The 18594-nt window shown below is 52.7% G+C and overlaps 1 protein-coding gene across 1 annotated transcript in view; it reads left to right on the top strand.

Annotated features, from left to right (window-relative positions):
• Positions 1-18594, top strand: part of LAMA5 (laminin subunit alpha 5) — a 91620-nt gene that overhangs the window by 39591 nt on the left and 33435 nt on the right. Inside the window, exons 3-15 of the mRNA XM_074156845.1 lie at positions 304-421; positions 4056-4174; positions 4426-4596; positions 5056-5153; positions 9979-10094; positions 10997-11115; positions 11911-12001; positions 12754-12888; positions 13366-13428; positions 14726-14866; positions 15236-15373; positions 15960-16094; positions 16591-16725. Coding sequence (XP_074012946.1) covers positions 304-421; positions 4056-4174; positions 4426-4596; positions 5056-5153; positions 9979-10094; positions 10997-11115; positions 11911-12001; positions 12754-12888; positions 13366-13428; positions 14726-14866; positions 15236-15373; positions 15960-16094; positions 16591-16725 — 1579 coding nt within the window. The remainder of the gene's footprint in view (positions 1-303; positions 422-4055; positions 4175-4425; positions 4597-5055; positions 5154-9978; positions 10095-10996; positions 11116-11910; positions 12002-12753; positions 12889-13365; positions 13429-14725; positions 14867-15235; positions 15374-15959; positions 16095-16590; positions 16726-18594) is intronic.

The following is an 18594-nucleotide window of genomic DNA, read 5'->3' as shown; positions in this document are numbered from 1 at the left end:
TCGGGTCGAGGCTAAGTCGAAGGTGTTGCCCAGCACAACCTCCCGAGTGCAGCCCGTAGCCACAAAGTCTGTGTTTTATTTGCGTTCGGACCAGTGGGAGCGGAGCTCCCTAATCTGTCTCTCTCCAGCAGCCGTGTTTTATCACGATCCATTTAGATACGGCGGATTTTGCTCCACAAGCTGCTTGTGAGCTGCAGGATCTGCAAAGCGCCAGCTCGTTTATTCAGCTTGGATACCACTAAGTTCTCCCTGGATTTCATGAGGCCTTGAGCAGCCAACTAACTCTGTGTTCCTTTCTTTCAGCTCTTCCACGTGGCATATGTCCTGATCAAATTTGCCAATTCCCCTCGTCCTGACCTCTGGGTGCTGGAGCGATCTACCGACTTCGGCCTTACCTACGAGCCCTGGCAGTATTTTGCCTGTAAGTATGCCAGCGTTACAAGAGAGCTGCAGCTTTAGCGCCGGGCAGCGAGGCCACAGTGAAGATGGCTCTTTGTGCAAGTCCTGGCCTGGGTTTGGAGTTATTTCTGTGTCGTTGCCGTGATGTGATACGTGTCCTCTGTTTCTCCTGCCCAATAAGGCTGCAGGAGTTGAAGCTCAGGTCAGAGTAGCTCAGTGACGTTGTGGTGCTTCTCAGAGCAGGAGAACGTTTTTTGCTTTCTGGGAATACGTGTATTATTTAAAGTATTACCATTGGTGCCCACCACAAATCTCTCTGGATGCCGAAGTTGGCACCAGTGTCAGTGGTTGGGCATTGCTGATCTAGGTCTGGAACATGAGATTTCTTATTGTCTCCTCCCCGCCCTCCTCTCTCTGTCTGCCCTGTGCCGTATCCGCACTGGCATATTTCAGCTCCTCCAGAAGCAAACCAGTGACTCGTTTCTAAGGGTCAGGAGGCAGAAAACGGTCCCCTTGCTCTTGTTGGTACCGGAGGTCAGATACAGCCTGTGCAGGGCAGGAGACCGCTGTCCTGCCACTGTGCAAGGTGGGATCAGAAGCAGGTGGAAAGGATGACTGCGGAGATCCGGGCTGTGTGTTTGACTTCCCCGATCTCTGATTAAAACCCGATGCCTTTAGAAACAGCTGGTTCTACAGCACTCTTCTCCCAAAGGGTCTACGGGGTAGCCAGATGCTGAGGAACTTGTTAACCACCAGCCTCTCCCAGAAGCAGCAGCAGTAATTGGGAGAAGATGTGAGTTAAGATCTACAGCCAGAGCTTAAAACCTGGCAAGGAAGGACCTGGGAGCACTCAGAGACCTCTAAAGGCTCGTATTTCTGGCTTACCTGTCACCCTGTGCTTTACCTTTGCTGGCCTTTTGTGCAAGGAAGAGCTGCAGACGTTTTACCCGCCGTCTTGCCTTAGTTGAGTAGCTCCCCTGCAGTGCGGATGTTTTCCCCTCTGCTGGTGGGGAGTTACTGCTGTCAAATTCCCTGCTTTGCTTTTTTTTTTTTTTTTTTTTTTATCTTCTCTGAGAATTTCCCTCCCAGCTCTGTAGCCGCTCCCGGGGCCCCTTGTGGTCACGTTATTGCCTGGTCTGGGGCTGAGCAGGAACTTCTTGCCCCACTCGCTTGTTCCTGACTGTGGTGGCACCACTGCAGCATCTGGAGTCCTCTTCCCACCCTGGAGTCCTCTTCCCACCCGCAACATCAGCCCCTGCTACCACTCCCCCCCTTCAGAAATGCCACGCAGTGACACAGCCCAGTGGAAAATTCCCATGGAAATAAAGAGGTGGCTGCTCCAAAACCTGCCAGATTCGCTAGCACAAGAAGTCCTCTGCGGAGGTTTATTTTTGGCACGGGGAATTCTGTAGGTGGTCTAACAAAAACACTGGTCAGTTCAGTAAGAGGGTTTAAAAGCAGAAATGTAAGCGTTCTCCAGAGACCCCAGCGAGCCTTGCCCTGGGTGACACCGTCCCCGCGCTGCCCCTGGAGCCCTGCTCGTGGTGGGAGGTGTCCCGTTCCCCAGGCGGCCCCGTGCCCCCCAGCCAGGCTGCTGAAATGCTGCTGGGCTTAGCTCTGCGGGAGGAGGGAAGAAATGAGTGTGGTGGAAAAACATCTCTTGGGGAGAAGGGGCTGGAGGGACTGTGACAATGCGAATCCTCCCTGCGCTGCGGCCGCCCTTTCCTCGGCCACCAAAGGAGAAGCGGGAACGCTGGGGAGAGATTTATGCTGGTGTTTATCCCCGTGAAGGGTTCCCCACGCAGCGTTTCAAATGGGGACAGGGCATGAAGGATAGCCAGTCCCAGCTGTCCATCCAGCCCCATGGAGCCTCGCCTGCCCCAGCTCAGTGTCTGAGCAGGATTAGCCCCTTTGGTCTCGCTTTGCTGGGCAGTGCCACTGCTGGGGGAAGGCAGCCACAACACAGAGCTCCGTCCTTCTCTCCGCTGAGGGTGGGCTTCCCAGTCTATGGTTTAAGGTTGACGGGTTACTCTGTTTTAGCTTACAAAGTGCTCGGCTTCTTGTGTAGATTTGCAATAACTGGAGGAGACTTTTGATTTTCCCAAGTAGCTGCTCTTGCTGAGCATCCCGTCTCCGTGCCCAGCCGTGGCCGTGCTCCGGAAATCAATCATCTCGAGCCAGTAGTGACAGGCTCCTCACCTGGGGCTGCAGAATAAATTGCCTTTAAAAAAAGCACCTGGTGAAGCAAAGCCTGGCGGCCAGAGACCTGATGTTAAATGTTTCCACACCATCTTCCTGCGGATGCAACTGAGCTCCTGCTGTTGCCAGAACAGTGTTCCGTGGAGTGAGGCCACGTTGCTGGAGATGAGGTGTGGGTGGGTGCAAGCCAGAGGTGAAGGCAGGAGAGGCAGAAGCTCTTCCTCCCCCTTCCTCTTCCTCCTGCCTGGCTTAGCCTCCTCCACTGCAGCACATGGAGTGAGGAACACGCCTCCTGGAGGCACATTGCAACAGATTTTGGAGTACTATTTCCATAAATTAGGCAAACGTTTCCCAATCAGCTCCCAGTATGAGCTGAGCAGCACTGGCAGGAGCAGCAGATTGTCTTGGCTGCCTCCCTCTTCTCCCCATGGAAACACCCTCAGGAGCCACTGCAGTGATGTGTCCTTCAGCACGCACTGCTGAGAGCTCCTGGCCCAGGTGAAACGGGAGTGGGACGGAGCAGCAGCCTTTGTCCCAGGCTCTTCCCTGGGGAAACAGCCCCAGAGAGTGGCCGGAGGGTGGCCCCGTGAAGGTGTTTTCATGAGTGGATGTGGGTGCTCCCCGTCCTGCGCAATCAGGTCCTGAACTGCCCCAGTGCGTTCGCTGGGGTTTGGTTGGCTCTGCCGGCACAGGGATGTCGGACATCCTGGGGGCAAGGGTGCTGGACTCGCAGGAGGGAAGCCAGGACATTCCTGCAGCTGCAAGGAGGCTCTTGGCGTGCAGTGTCCCCAAGGCAGGTTGCAGGGCCAGCAGTGTGACTGCCTGACCATGCTTGTCCCCTGGCTTTAGCCAGCCTTGCGTTGCCACTTAGTGGCAGGAGCCCTCGATGGCTGTCCCCAAGGGGTTGTTTTGGGCGGCTTTGGCATTTCTGTTTTGTAGTGTTTGTTTAAGAGCAGTTGTAGAGTTCGGAGCAAGGTGGGAGAAGATGTCCTGCAGGCAGTCTGCTTCTTCCAAACACCATAAAACCCCTCCTCACCCCGGCATCTCCACCCTGCCTGATGGGACATGGCGCAGCGGTGGCCGTGGCTTGTGGTTGCTCCCATTGTGTGGTTCTGTGACGGTTCACTCTTTGGGAATTACCTGAGAAGTTGAGGAGCTACGCGATGGTGATAGTACATGCCCCTACATCAGGAGCAGAGCAATACAATGGCCGTTCTCACTTTTCCCATTTACTGAAGTGATTTGGGGATTTTCTGACCATGCCTATTACTCTCATAGTGACTCCCTCCCTTAGTGCAGTATGTGTTAGCAAGGACAGATACAAAGCAATCTGCACGTAGTAAATGCTTAACAAAGAGCATAGACCCTTCTCTCCTGTTTCTCAGTGTGGGAAAATCAGTGCAGGGCTGTGAATTGTTCTTTGTCTCTTACTGCTCTCACCTCTGGTTGGTGAACAGCTTCCAAGAGGGACTGCATTGAGAAGTTTGGACTGCAAACCGTGGACCGTATCACCAAGGATGACCATGCCATCTGCACTACTGAATACTCCCGGATCGTGCCTTTAGAAAATGGGGAGGTGAGCAGTTGCAGGTTTTTATCCCCTGGAGTTTCCAGGGTTTCTCCGTGACTGTAGGTTCTCTTATTAATTGGTTCCCTCTAGACTTTTGGGTGCCACCTGAATTACTCTGTTAAAACAAATGAGACTGGCAGGGAACTGATTCAGTCGTCCTGAAGGGGAGGTAAAGATTGCGTTCGGCTGAGGGAGGGATTAATTTCTTCCCATCTCAGAGGATTACACAGATTTATTTTCTCTCCTTGCATTCACAGATTGTTGTCTCTCTGGTAAACGGGCGCCCAGGAGCCATGAACTTCTCCTACTCTCCTCTCCTGCGGAATTTCACAAAAGCCACCAACATCAGACTGCGCTTCCTGCAGACAAACACTCTGCTCGGGCACCTGATGGGCAAAGCTTTAAGGGACCCTACAGTGACAAGGAGGGTAAGACAGGCCTTGATACCTCTTGCTAATGAGGTGGAAGTGTTTGAGGGCTGTGTGTGCTGCCTCTGGGGAGAAGGCATCCCTGAATGTTGCCTGTGAGGATTTCCTCTCCCTGTATTTGTATTCCCCAAGCTGAAGGCGTCTGCAGTGGGTGCCGCTGCTGCCGTGGCTGGAGCTGGAGGCATGGGAAGAGCTGTGCTTGGTGCCAGCAGCGTGAAACTGGGAAACGCTTCGTGTGTCACACGTGGCTTTCTGGCTGTGCTGGGAGACCCAAGTTGTAACTCATGGGCTCTGTTAGTGGTGGCAGATATTGCAGCCTACAGGGTCGAGCTTGTCACTGTAAGGGAAATGTCCCGACACATCATTTTACTAAATATAAGTCCTGCTGAATTCTGAACAGGGCAGTTGTGAAGCTTATTGGTAAAGATATTAATGGCCAAACTTTCTTGTGCTCTCCAGTACTACTACAGCATCAAGGATATCAGCATTGGAGGGCGCTGTGTCTGCCATGGCCATGCAGATGTCTGTGATGCCAAGGACCCAAACGACCCTTACAGGTATGTTTTTCAAAGTCCCAGTTCTGTGTAAAAGCTTCTGAATTGTTAGGCTAAGAATGAAAGATGCCAGCGTGGGTTGTGTTCTGTCCTGAGCTCGTAACTGCGCCAGTGCTGCTGTTCATGGCTCTGCCCTGAGAATGAACCAGAAACTGGTCCTGCCAAAGTAGCAAGAATTAAACACTTTGTCAGCCAGATCAGCTCCCTGGTCTGGTTTCTCTTCCCACAGCTTTGCCATCCCCATGGGAGCAGAGCACTGGAATGGAGGGTAGGTATATAAAGCCGATACTGGTGTTGGACATGGACGTTTCTTGTCAAAGCCCAGGGCTGGTTTCTGAACTTGTTCAGAGAATTCACTTGCTTCCCAGGTGGCTTCTTATAAATCAGGGCAGTGCTCTCAGATATAGATGGTCTCCCAAGAAACCAAACCCCACTGTTCAGTTCTACTCCTAAGAACCCTAGATTGGTTACATACGTAGCTAAACTACTCTTTACAAAAGAGCAAGAGCATGCAAAGCAGTTATGTTTTGGCTCATGGGACTGTTTCCATCTGCCTTGGCAACTTGAAATGCCAAAGAGCTGCTTCGAACCATGAAAATGTTGCTTCTTAGCCATCTGTTTGCAGCCTGAATGTTGCCTTTATGAAAGGGATGGGTAGATTCAGCTGGACGAGGGAAAGCTTATATTTCTTTCTCATCAGGATCATGTAGAGCTTTTGGATCTTCTAAAATAAAATTCCAGGGAGTCCCAGCCAAGGCTAAAAGCTGTTAAGTGTTAAAACAAAGATGTATTGAAAAGCAAGTGTGCATTAGTGTGCCTAACGCTCTGACAGAGGGAAGTTTGTAAATATTTGAATGTCCTGTTCCTTGGTTTTGTTTTGGACTTTGGTGTCGCTGGATGCACAGTGCACCCCTGTACCAGAGCAAAAAGGCTTCATGGTGCAAAGTGATTCTTTAACATAGAAACACCCTGACATCATTATATAGATGGCTCGGGGCTCTCCAGGAAGGGAGGAAAAATTGAGGGAGGAAAGATGTGTTGGGAACCTTGTTGAATGCCACTTCTGCTGACGACTGTCCCTGCCTCCCAGAACTCCCCTCCTCTACCCTCGCTTGGATGCGTTTGGCATCTTCGCTCTTGGCCCCAAACCATGCTCTAACGTTGCAGCACGTGTTCAGCAGCAGCTGTTGCATTTCACCCAGAGCAGATCGCGCTTGCCGGGAGGAGAAAACATTTCCTACTTCGGTGCTTCCTAACATCTGCGAAGCCCTTTGGGATACAGCAGGACAAAGACGCTGGTAAATAGCAGAACTTCTCCTGGCACTGCTGTGCCCTGTTAGCAAGCCCAGCAGCATGTAGAAGTCAGCAGAAATATGATACTTTCAGTTGAGAAAATGAGTAATCGGTGAAACGCTGCCATTCTCCAAGGCTCCAGCAGCAGCTGTGTCCAGCCTTCCTGCCGGAACGGGCACTGCTTCATCCCAGCGCTCCTGCCCGGACACGGCATGGAGCCAGCACGGTGATACCTGCCACAGTGCTGCAGGACAAGAGGCTTCGCAGAGGCAGGTGGGGCTGGGACACAATGTCCCTTCATGTCCTGGGCCTCAGATGTCAGAAATACATCATTCCCTCAGAAATCTGTGTGACCCGTCTGAGGAGGAGCTGCGGTGTGTCCCTCTGCACGTGTCTGCCTCTTCGGAGTGTGACACCAACGGGGCAAAGAAGTGCAAATAGAGGGAAACAAGGAATGTGAATTGGCCCAGCCCTGTTAAAAATCCCAGTTATGTCTCAGCCTGTCTGGGAGGTCTCCGCTTCTCATTTTAACTTCTTTCCTCTGCACACGCCCGTGTTTCTTGTGCCTGTTGCCCAGAAAGGCGGGATGAGCACTTTGATAGAGGTGAGGTGAGCAAGAAGTCTTGGCAAAGCCTTTAGGACGTGATGGAGCATGTTCATGAGCTGACTTCCTAGCCATAAATGATAATGTTTATCCAGCTTTGGAAAGCTTCTCTGAAGCGCCAAGTTAGGGAGGCTGCACATCCAGCTGTGTGAAGTTGGCAGCACGTCTGGTCCCCGTGTGAGTGTGCAAGGGCATACAGCGTGTGGGCAGACAGAGCCTCTTCGAGGATCCTTTGCTCTTTTCACAACTGTCCCTTTGCCCCAAGAGCAAATGGGCTGAATTAAGCAGAGGGAAGGAAAGTTCTCCTGGTTAAAGGTGAACACCAGCAGGATCAGGCACAAGCCTTTCTCCTGGCAAACCCTGTGAGCAGCGTGATAAACATCAGTGGGGACCTGGCACATTGCAGACAGAGAGCCTGGACAGGAATCCTGTGTTAACATGCAGCTGCTGGTGGTGTGAGCTCAGGAGAGCCCTGAAAGAGCTCTGCTTCTTGTCTGATAAGAGCAACTGCTTCCATGGGTTCACTGCCCCATCCCAGATGCCACAAGGAAGAGAGGAGACAACCAGAGTCCAGCTGCTGCTCCTGTGCCTGATGCTGAAGATAATCAGGAAGATAACAGCAGCCGGGCTGCTCAGAAGCAGATCTGCAGGAGATCTAGGATGCTTTCCCTGCTGGATCCTGCCTGCTAGCTTGCTCTTTCCCATTTTGGAAGACAAAGCACCATATGTGCTGGTGGATTTGCGCCATCTGCGAATCCCTTTGGCAGGTGGTTTCCCCTCAGTACAGTCAGAAGCAATCAGAGGAAGGGGCTTTTTTTTCTGGTCTGTGTATCTCAGATGTCCTGGCCAAATCCAGCTGCTGCAGCGCTTGTGTGCCGCCCTCAGCTCCAACAGAGCTGCTTGCTGGAAACTGTTTATAGTCTCTTACTGAGCATCAGTTCCAGTGGGAAGACCGTGGTTTTATTTTTTTACAGCAGAACAACCAGGAAATATGTGCTATGTGAACACAGCCGCTCCCTCCCCTTCCTTGTATATACTCAATCAATGAAACGTGTAAATATTGTAGCTTATGCACATTTGTCCATAATTCATTAGCGGCGCGGACTCGGCACAAGGTATGGCAAAGCTGCCGTGATAGATGAACAATCTGAGAGGTCGTTGCTAACTCTGGACAGCAGAGACTAAATAAATAGCTCCTTCTCCAGCTGAAATGTGCATCTTCACTCATTGAGTGCCATCTTTTTGCTTTCTGGGAACTGAACCAGTGTTTTTCAAACATCTCGAACATTAAAGAGCCAGGGTGTGTGGCCGGAGCCACATCCTCCAGCCAGGGAGATTAACACCGCTCAGCAGGTTTATAAGTTCCCTGACTCAGTGACCATCTTTCTCCACGCATGTGTTTATGGATGTTCATCTTGATCTCCAGCTGCTGCCATGGAAAAAAACCATAAAATTGTGTTTTCTTGGAAGTGCTGAGTGTAGTCAGCCAGGTGAGAGGTCTGCAAGTGGTTTCATTGGAGAGGCATGGCCAAGGTTTGCCTCTCATTGAGTCTCCCGCTTGGGTCTGCAAAACAAAGGGAGAATAAAGTTCCTGGGGAATATTTCAGGGCTCATTTCTGTGACTTGGGCTCCAGCCAACCCCTCTGGGGCTTGTTTTTGTGCCTGGACTCTGCCAGCTGCAGCCCAGCCTGTGAATGAGGGTAGGGATTGGGGCATCATGACTGTGGCCAAGCATTTCGTGGCATCTGCAAGGGGAGCACCACCAGCAGAGCCGGGACCTCCTGCCCCTCAACCCCTCTGGCTGTACCAAACATGCTGAATGTGGATCCTGCCCGCGTTCCCCTGAACTTCCAGATCATCCCATATTTCAGTAAAATCAGTTCTCTTGTCCCGTGCTGCTGCCTCTGTCTGGCTATTTGCTATACATACACTTGCAGGTCCCACCTCTTAAAAATACACGTGGGTGGAAACCATGGCACTCGGCTCACTGCAGGCATGGAAGAGTGTGTCTGCACTCCTGCATTTCACCAAGAATGACTACTCCATTTGTTTCTAACGTTTTAAAAAATTACATTTATTTTTAAACACTGCTTTTGAATGGAAAAGCATTGGAGGAGGGAGAGATGGGAGTGGCAGACCAACCCTGAGGGGAAATGAGTAATTGCACAGATAAAAGCTGGAACATGCTGTATTATCCATAAGTCTAATACAACAGAAAGCGTTTGTGTTGGATGGGAATCGCCTTCTGCTAAGTGGAAGTTTTGGAGATGATGTCACTGATGTTAATGAATCACCGTTGCGGTCGAGCAGGGACGAGATCCGTCCGTCGACCGTCGAGATTTCTTGCCTGGCGCCTCCGGAGCTGCCTGTTTACCCAGCACAGCCCTGCCTGTGCCGGCCGAGAAAAGCGGGAGGGAGCGTGGGGCCAGCGTCTGCTAAGAGACTTCATTCAAATTTCACGGCCTTCCTCTCTGCAAGGACAGGTACTACCTGGAGGAGCTGACGGGACCTGTGTGGCCGGACATCGTGTCCCTGCACCACGCTCTCATTTGCTTCAGCTCCGGTTTCTACCACTGCCGCCTCCAACCGTTTCACATTTTATCGTCTGTAGAGCTGGCTGGGCAGCGGAACACTCATGTTTCTCCAATCCTTGTCTCCCTGTGAAGAAAAGAGGAGTGATGGTGGAGGAGAAGGAAGGGAGAGAATGGCACTGGAAAAGCAAAGTTGGCTCAGAAAAAAAAATCAGTAATTAAAAAGTTTTTTAAAATGGCTTAGAAGCCTCTTCTCTATAGAGTATTTGGATTAACAAACGTCGCTCATTTGTGTATCTGACTGGTGATAGTTACGCACAGCAGGGTTATACGGTGGGTCCCCATCCCACGCATCCCTGTCATCGCCCCTGGCTGTAGCTCCTTCCTCTCTCCCCTGCAGGCTACAGTGCGACTGCCAGCACAACACCTGCGGCGGGTCCTGCGATCGCTGCTGCCCCGGCTTCAACCAGTTCCCGTGGAAGCCCGCCACTGCCGACAGCGCAAACGAGTGCCAGCGTAAGTTGGAGCTGGGTTTTCCCTTCCTTTCCCAGCTGTTTTTGCAAAGCGCAGGTCGACCATCCTTCGCCGGCCCCTTGGTGTTGCAGCGCAGAGGAGCCGTTCGCTGGAATGGTGGGGTTTATGGTGTGGGGCACTGGGTGAAGTGGGGATCACTGGTTAATGGTGTTCACTCGAGGCTCGCACAGGCAGGCCCACCAGGTCTGTACAGGACTTTGATTCTGCTTATGTTCCAGTTCCTCCTCTGTGTCCAAGGGTTCGTGCAGGCAGGTCTTGTTGCTCAATTCTGTCTCCAAGATGAATTACATGTGGATGTGTTTACGTGCAGGACATCTTTATTTGTCCAGAGAAACCTTTGGTAAATGCCGACAGTGGAATTTATGCTGCACTGGGAATGCGGAGCACGGAGCACAGCTCTATCACACCGTCTCTTATAAACGCAGGGCAGCAAAGGACAGTTGGATCTTAATCCTGGGGGTTTGTACAGAGCAGCCTCACCGGGCGCTGAACTTTACAGCTCACCTCCATCCCGGATGGGATAAGAGAGGCAAGAATGTTGCCCTCTAAACCAGACTACCTGGGGCCCTAAAGTTGGGTAATTTGTTTTTCTCGTCTATACACGCCTGCACATATTTTACTTCTGATTTTGTGCCTGCTGCGTTTTTCCAGTTGCAGACTAGACCTTGCAAAAGAGTTGCTGCTTCTGCGCGTTTGAACTGGGAGATTTTTGGGAGCTTGGGTGATCACGTAATCCCCCAGATGCGTTCAAGCATCTTTCCTCATTGAAAAGTCACCCATCCGATGTCAAACCCAGCAGGAAGAGTTGGGATGTTGAGATGCGGCTGGTGCCTGAAGGACCTGCGTGGGCTGGTGGCTTGGCTAACGTCTCTCTCTGTTTTCAGCGTGCAATTGCAATGGCCATGCCTACGACTGCTACTACGACCCAGAGGTGGATCGCCACAAAGCCAGCAAAAGTCGCGAAGACAAGTTTGAAGGGGGAGGCGTTTGCATTGACTGTCAGGTAGGCCTGAAGAGCTCCCCTGGAAAAGATTTTTGTGTTTGTTTCCGCTGTCAGCCTGGAGTTCAGTCTCGCCGGCAGCTCCACCAGCCCTCACGCACCATCACTTGCCTTAGTTAGGTCTCTCCTTGGAAATGTAGTCTCTTTGCCACGGGTTAAAGGGGTGTGCGCCAGTAATGAACACAGCACTTGGGTTCCTGGCTGTCCCCCGGGTGGTACCTTTACCTTTCTGAGCCTTCAGGGTGCGGTCTGCTGAGGCACAGAGCACTGGGAGGGATGGCTTGGTGCTGAGCACGTTGGGATGTCCCTGTCTGGTTTGCAGAGCTCAGGTGCTGCCATCTCTCTGGATCTCCTCTGACCACCAAAATGCCAATCTCCTCAGGCTCTGAAGTTCCCAGTGAAGGAGGGAAGGTAGCTCTTCCACTCCCAAGGTGACCGTGAGCTGGTTACATGCAGTGGCATCAAACTCTAAGCTGTTTTTTCTTGCTGGGAGGAAACAGCTTGCTCTCGTCCTGCTAACACAAAATGGTCAGGACATTTTACCATCTGAAGTAACTGAAATGAGCTCGCGGTCAGATACGAACCTGAAGCTCAGACTGGTCTTATGGGAGGATACGCAGTTTGCAGGAAATGCTTTGTTTTCAAATCGGTGTGAAATTTTGAGCAGATTTAGGTCTTCTGTGTGCTGATACTTCTGAATCGCTCCCTTTGGCCCCAGAAGCTGTTAGTAAATCCGGCAGATGAACAGGAATCCTGTGGGCAGAGAAACCAATGCCCTTCTAACCCCCTCTCTTTCAGCATCACACCACTGGCATTAACTGCGAGAGGTGCATCCCAGGATACTACCGCTCCCCTGACCACCCCATCGACTCTCCGTACATTTGCTACCGTGAGTGTGATTTCCTCTGTAGGCTGTAGGCGTCTGCTTGGACTTACTGACGCTGAGGAGGGTGGTCTGAAGGATTGGGCCGGGAGATTTTTCTGATGTAGGGACTCCACGACCGAAAGGGATGTGGCTCTGTGGGTGTTCCTGCTGCAGCTGGCACTGCCCGTGGAAGTGTATGTGTACATGCAGACAGTATGTGTGTGCAGCATCCGTGAAATCCAAAGTGGTGGCATGTTCTAAGGCTGCAACAAGCTAAAAATGTGTTGTTACCGCTGCAGTTGCCGGCAGGGCAGTCCAGTCTCGGCTGTCGCCTCTGTGCCCTTTCAGCTGGCACTTGCAGGCTGTTACCCTCCACACGCTGAGACAGGGATTTCTAGGCAGCAGTGGGTTGTATCTGTATTGCTGGGGAGCCCAGCTCGGTCTGGTCGCTGTGACACATCAGCTGTTCTGGACTGTGTCCTTGCTGCAGTGTCCACCAGCACCTCTCTGGGGAAACTGGGGTCTCCTGGAGAGGCATGTTGGAGCTGTGCTGTTTCACTTGGGTCCCTGCAGTGGGACAGGCACAGTGGGAGCAGTTCCTCTAAGCCAGACCCCTTTCAAAGAGGCAAAATTGTGCTTTTTATTTTTGGAGAGAATTTACAGCAGATGGCGGGGTGTCTTACAGAGGCTCTGTGTCGCAGTGATGCTTCTGTGGTGCTCATGGCTGGCTGAGTGACTGTCAGTGACAACCACCGCTGACTTGTCCCTCTCTGCAGGCTGTAACTGTGAGTCTGACTTCACCGATGGCACCTGCGAGGACCTCACCGGCCGCTGTTACTGCAAGCCCAATTACACCGGGGAGCACTGCGATGCCTGTGCCGAGGGATACCTCAACTTCCCCCACTGCTACCGTACGTTGCGGGGTGTGGGGCCGTGGGGTGGCCGGGTCTGGGACCGCACAGACCCAGCGGGGGCAGGATGGGCCAGCAGCTCCAGTTGGGGCTGCTCTCCAGGTGCCTTTTCCCCGTGCCGCATGGCACTCCTGTTCCTGGAGGAGTTCCTGCAGATGGGGACAAGCCCACGTTTGGCTTCAGTGGAAGCTGGACCAGGGCTGGGCTGAACCTGGCTCTCTGGAGTCCGTTTGACTGGAGTCTCGGCTCTCCCTTTCTGTGAAAGACTTTCCAGAGTCCAGAACCCAGACCATCTTTCCAGAGCCCAGGTTAAAAATGGTTTCAGTGGCTCTTTGTTTACGGGGATTCTGCACTTTGTTCCACGTTCAACGTTTTCATTCAGCCTGTTCTGTTTTGGAACTGTCAACCCTTTGATATCCCCGCAGGATTTCTTTGAGCATGTGTGCTGACCTGTGCAATGTCTCTTTCTCTGTGTAGCTGTTCCAGCTTTTGCTCACAACGATACTGGAGAACAAGTGCTCCCTGCGGGACAGATCATAAGTAAGCAGTGCAGTTTTCCTTGCTGCTTTGGCAATCACCGTGCTTTATTACTGTTATATCTCACCACCCAGAGCAAGATGAGGTCCTCAGCTTAGCAGGCACGTACGTTGTAAGAGGCAGCCCTAACAGAGTGGTTCTGAGAGAGGAGGCAGCGGTGGGGTGGGGGAAAGGAAGTTTTATGAGCCCCTTTTTATAGACAGGGAAACTCTAGCCCGAAGTGGCCATGTGATTGTGTGCTTTTTTTTTCTGGTGTCCAGGCCATTTGGTGACATTCCTTCTGGCCTCTCTGTAAGAACCCCCCTCTAAGATAGCAGAGGGGCTGTGGCTGAGCTGGAACTGAGCTGGGTTCTCCCAGATCTCAGCTTTCGGGTTAGATACAAACCTGTCCTTCTGCCAGACCTGTGTGCCTGTGTTTTCCCATCTGGTGGAGAGCGCAGCGGGTCCCTGCCCACGGCCCCCGTGCCCTGCTGCGGGTGCCTGGGCAGCGTGCACAGGGGGCTGCTCGCTCTGTGTGGCTTTCTCTGTTTTGAAAGCTCACCCGTGCCCTCATCTCCGCTCCCCTCCACCTCCCTCCTCTCTGATGCTCGCTCCGCTGGGTTCATCTCCTCCCTTGTGCTTTTTTTCCTGTCTTTTCCCACCGAGTTCTCCCCTGTCTCATGCTCCCCAGTGCGCTCCAGATAACCTTCTCCTTCCTTCTCTATCTTCCAGCAAGGTTTTTTTTTTCCTGTGCTGGAATTTCTCACTTCCCTTCTCATTTCCCCACCTCCCCCTCCTTCTGGTTCTTGGACTATTTTTGCCCTTCCCTCTCCCAGCCCGGCACCCTGCGCTGCTGCTGCCAGTGAAGGCAGAGCTGGCCGAGGGTCTGAGCGCTGCTCACCTGGAGCACCCTCCTGCCCTGGCAGCATGAAGGTCTCGGGTGCAGCTGAGTGTGGAGTGACCAGAGAGAAATCCCAAACCTCACCCTGGGTAACTGAAGGCTTTGGTCATTCCCACAGAGCTCTTGGGCAATGCTGTGCTGAATCAGCTGTCTGGGCTTGTGCAGGCAGTGTTTCTCTGCCCTGTGTGTCGTCCTGCACATCGGCGTGATGCTGAGGTCTCCCTGCGACCCCACGAGCTGGTTGCCTGAGCAGGGTTTGGTTAAAACATTAGCATCTGGTGGGAAGGTTATTAGGAGGCAAATGCTTGTGCTGTTCCCTCTCATGGCAACTCCTTCCCTGTCCTCATGGGACCCCTCCCAGCAGCAGAGATCAACTGACAGCCGTGTCTGGCCTTGCTTGTTGTGTGTCCCCCTCTCCAGACTGCGATTGCTACGCCGGTGGGACAGAAGGCAACGCCTGTCGCAAAGACCCTCGGGTGGGGATGTGTGTCTGCAAACCCAACTTCCAGGGAACACACTGTGACCAGTGCGCCCCAGGCCACTACGGACCCAGCTGCCAGCGTGAGTGACTCGGGGTCGGTGGCCCCAAGCTTGCCCTGCTGGGGAGGAGCGTGCCTCTCCCCATCCTCCGCTCGCGCTGGGGAGGAGGAATTCTCCAGCCCCACTTCTAAGTGACAAATTCCCATGACTTCTGCTGGTATTTTCCACCCAGCCCTGACCCTCCAGTATCTTCCCAGCTCGTGGGGGGCTCTTGAGAAATTCCCTATGGATGTGAGCAGTGGGCCAGGGGTGTTTGCTGTCAGCTGTGTCCCACATGGTTTCTCCAGCGACTGCGTTTCCACCCCAGAGGAACAGATCCTCTGGTTCCTTTCTTAGGAAGGGGCAAGACCAAGAAGCCGTTTATTTACTGGTGCCCTTGTTGCCTTCCAGCCTGCCAGTGCTCCGGCCCCGGTCAGTACGATGGCACGTGTGACAGCGAGACAGGGCAGTGTCTGTGTCGAACGGGATTTGAAGGGCACTTGTGTAACCAGTGTGCGCCCGGCTACTTCAACTACCCCCTATGCCAGCGTGCGTATTTGTCCTCCCACGGGCCTGGGGGGGTACACACAAAGCCAGGGTCTTCTGGCAGGGTTTTGAAGGACTGGGAAGGGGTTTGGTGGGCGTTTTAGGGGATATCAGTACCTGAAGGGGGCCTACAGAAGAGATGAGGAGGGACTCTTTATCAGGGAGTGTAGCAATAGTATGAGGGGTAATGGTTTTAAATTGAGAGAGGGGAGATTCAGATTAGATACCAGAAAGAAATTCTTTGCTGTGAGGGTGGTGAGACCCTGGCCCAGGCTGCCCAGAGAAGCTGTGGATGCCCCATCCCTGAAAGTGTTCGAGACCAGGCTGGATGGGGCTTTGAGCAACCTTGTCTGGTGGGAGGTGTCCCTGCCCAGGGCAGGGGGGTTGAAACGAGATGATCTTTAAGGTCCCTTTCAACTCTACCCATTCTATGATTCTGTGATTCTATATGCAGGGGGCAGAGATTGAGAGTTTGAATGCTTAGAGCAGCACCTAAATGCCCATCTGAGAACCTCAGAAAATAAAACATATTGCTATGAGCTTTGCCCCGTGGTCCCAGCACAGGGCAGACGGTTTCTCCGTGTTGCAGTGTGCGGCTGCAGCGCGGTCGGGACGCTGCCGGGAGGCTGTGACTCCGTCGGGAGGTGTTTCTGCAGAGCCGAGTTTGCTGGGCCGCGGTGCGAGCAGTGCAGTCCCGGGCACCACTCCTACCCCCACTGCTACGGTAAGGACCTTCCCGTTCCGTTCCTGCTGGGCTGTAACCTTCTGAAAGACATGGCCATTATTGTGAGACTTGGGTGTTTCTCAAAATCAAAACCCAGGTGGTTTGCCCCATGAATTTGCCAGGCTTGTTCTGGAGATCGTCGATCATGCCAAAGCCTGGAAGACAAAGCAGTTTTTATCGGTCACACTTCCTCGTCACAGCCCTGCTGTGACCTGGTGTCTCAGCCCATGGCTTTTTTTGTCTGTCTTTTTAGTGCGTTAGCCTACTGAACTGCTGAGGAACGTTGAATGGGCTGTAAAAAAACCCTCAGTGTCATTTTCCTGGTAGGGCTGTGACTCTTACTGAAAATATTGCCTGTCTTTCTAGGGGATTAAGTAATTAATTTAGTTCTGAGGGAAAAGGCTAATTCCTTTGGGGCTGAATGACAATTCAGACCAGCAGAGGTTGGCCACGGATCACGCATTCCATTAGACTGTTGAGAGTCCTGCTCTTACAGCTTGCTCCTGCGACCCCCGGGGTGCGGTGGACAACGACTGCAGCCCAGCTGGTCAGTGCCGATGCCACCTGAATTTTGCGGGACACACCTGCAACCAATGTGCCCTGGGCTTCTACGGGTACCCCAGCTGCACACGTGAGTAACCGCCGTCACATCACAAGGGGAGGGAAGGGAACGGTGTTTCTACTGGCTTTATAATGGTTTTCCTTATCCTAACCCGTCTCCCAGGGTTGTGTATATATGAATGTAGTTGGCTCTTGCAGCAGGAATCAGTTTTCCTGTGCGCGGTTCACCTGGCTATCTCATCTGACTCTCTAATGAGTAAACACCTCGAAGAAATGCTTTCCAGAGGCTGTGGGGTTTGTCTGCCCCGGTTCATGCACTGTCACTAGCGGCAGGAGCTTGGGTCTGCCTGCATGGTTTGGAAATAAAACCCAGTCTGGACATCGGGCCTTTTAACCTAGACCGGGACACAACCTATTAAGAAACAGACCTACAGAGTATGGCCTGGGGAGCAGCTGTGGTCCAGGTTCTCTCTCTCTGAAAGCGTTGTGAGCAGATGCACATAAAACATGCGCTGAATTGCATCTGGCCTCAGGCTGGAGTGCCTGCAGCCAGGGAGAGCAGGGCTCCGAACGGGGTGAGCAAAGTCTCAAAATGCACGTTCAGATTGTACCCTGGTGCCGTGAGATGCTCAGACGTGGCTCCCATGACACATGCAGGCTCTTTGGGGCTCACTCCACCTTGGTTCGTGCCGATGCACAGGAGAAGCAGCAGTGCCGAAACCAACGGGAGCGTGATTCTACAACGGGGTGAACAATCAGGATTTGGGGTTTCGTGTCCGCCCCAAATTCAAGGTGTCTGCTGGCACGGTGAGAGCTTTGCACCCACTTCCCTGGGCGCTGCAGGGCTGCGGGTGCCAGGGCTGAGCGATGTCCCTGGCAGGTGCCCGTGGCCCCAGATACTCTGAATAGCTCTCCCCGGCTCTGGGCAGAGTGTCCCCGGCTCCCTCCCTGCCGGCAGTCCAACTGGAAGCCAGATGTACTCTTCTGTCTCCCAGCAAGAATTTACTGCTCATTAAAAAATAATCTGTGATACAATTTCCCTGAAGCAACAAAAGAGCATCATCACCCTCTTGCACCATACTAAATGTAGAGGCCTGAGCCACAGCCAGCTGGCAGCACGCTGCTCCAAATGCTGATGCCGGCAATATGCCTTTGAAGAGGCTGGAGACAGAGATGAAATGGTCTCGCAGGAGTCCAGTAGTCACTATTTCTTTTTTATTTTTTGTCTCCCAAAGCAGTGTCCAAATTGCAGAGCTGTAGAGGAGTCACAGCAAGGAAAAAAGAGGAGAACCTGATTTATTTATTTTTTTTCAAAATCTGTTGTTTTACAAACAATGTTTAGCCAGTCTTGGGGGGGTGTCAGCCCAAAACGTCCCCTTTGGCAGGGATTTGAGGAATGCTGGCTGGGGAAGGAGGGCACAGGCGGCTCCCAGGCAGCTGCTGACCTTTCATGCGATAGGGCAGGAGGGTCTCTGCCTGCGCCCGCAGGAGGCAGGGCCTGCAGGACGCCCCAGAGCCATTGCCCTGCCCTTGTCCCCCGCTGCCGGCAGGGCCATGGCTGTGATGCGGGGCTGCTGCTCACACACAGTGGCCACAAGGCACCCTGATGGCCAAACGCTGCTCTTGGGTGTTTGGGTGCAAATGGGCTTTCATAGGGTCTGATCTGTCACTGGTTGCTGACCTTTGGGGATGAGATCACCCGTTCCCCTTTTCCATAAACAAAACTTCTCTCCCTGTCCCAAAATACACATAAATGTATGTTGAATAGGTGTGATAAACATTGCAGCTTCTATTGTTTTTCTTAAAAGATGGCATATTTTTAACCAAAAGCAAAGAAGAGTGTGTATGTTATTTATAACCCATATTTCTGGCTGCTTTGATGGTGGTGAAGGTCAGGCAGACAAAAGAGGTGGGTGGTGGGAAGCCGTGAGCGAATGCA

This window comes from Numenius arquata, chromosome 12, assembly GCF_964106895.1.
Source record: "Numenius arquata chromosome 12, bNumArq3.hap1.1, whole genome shotgun sequence".
Classification (NCBI taxonomy): Eukaryota; Metazoa; Chordata; class Aves; order Charadriiformes; family Scolopacidae; genus Numenius; species Numenius arquata.
This window is presented reverse-complemented; position numbering and strand designations above follow the sequence as displayed.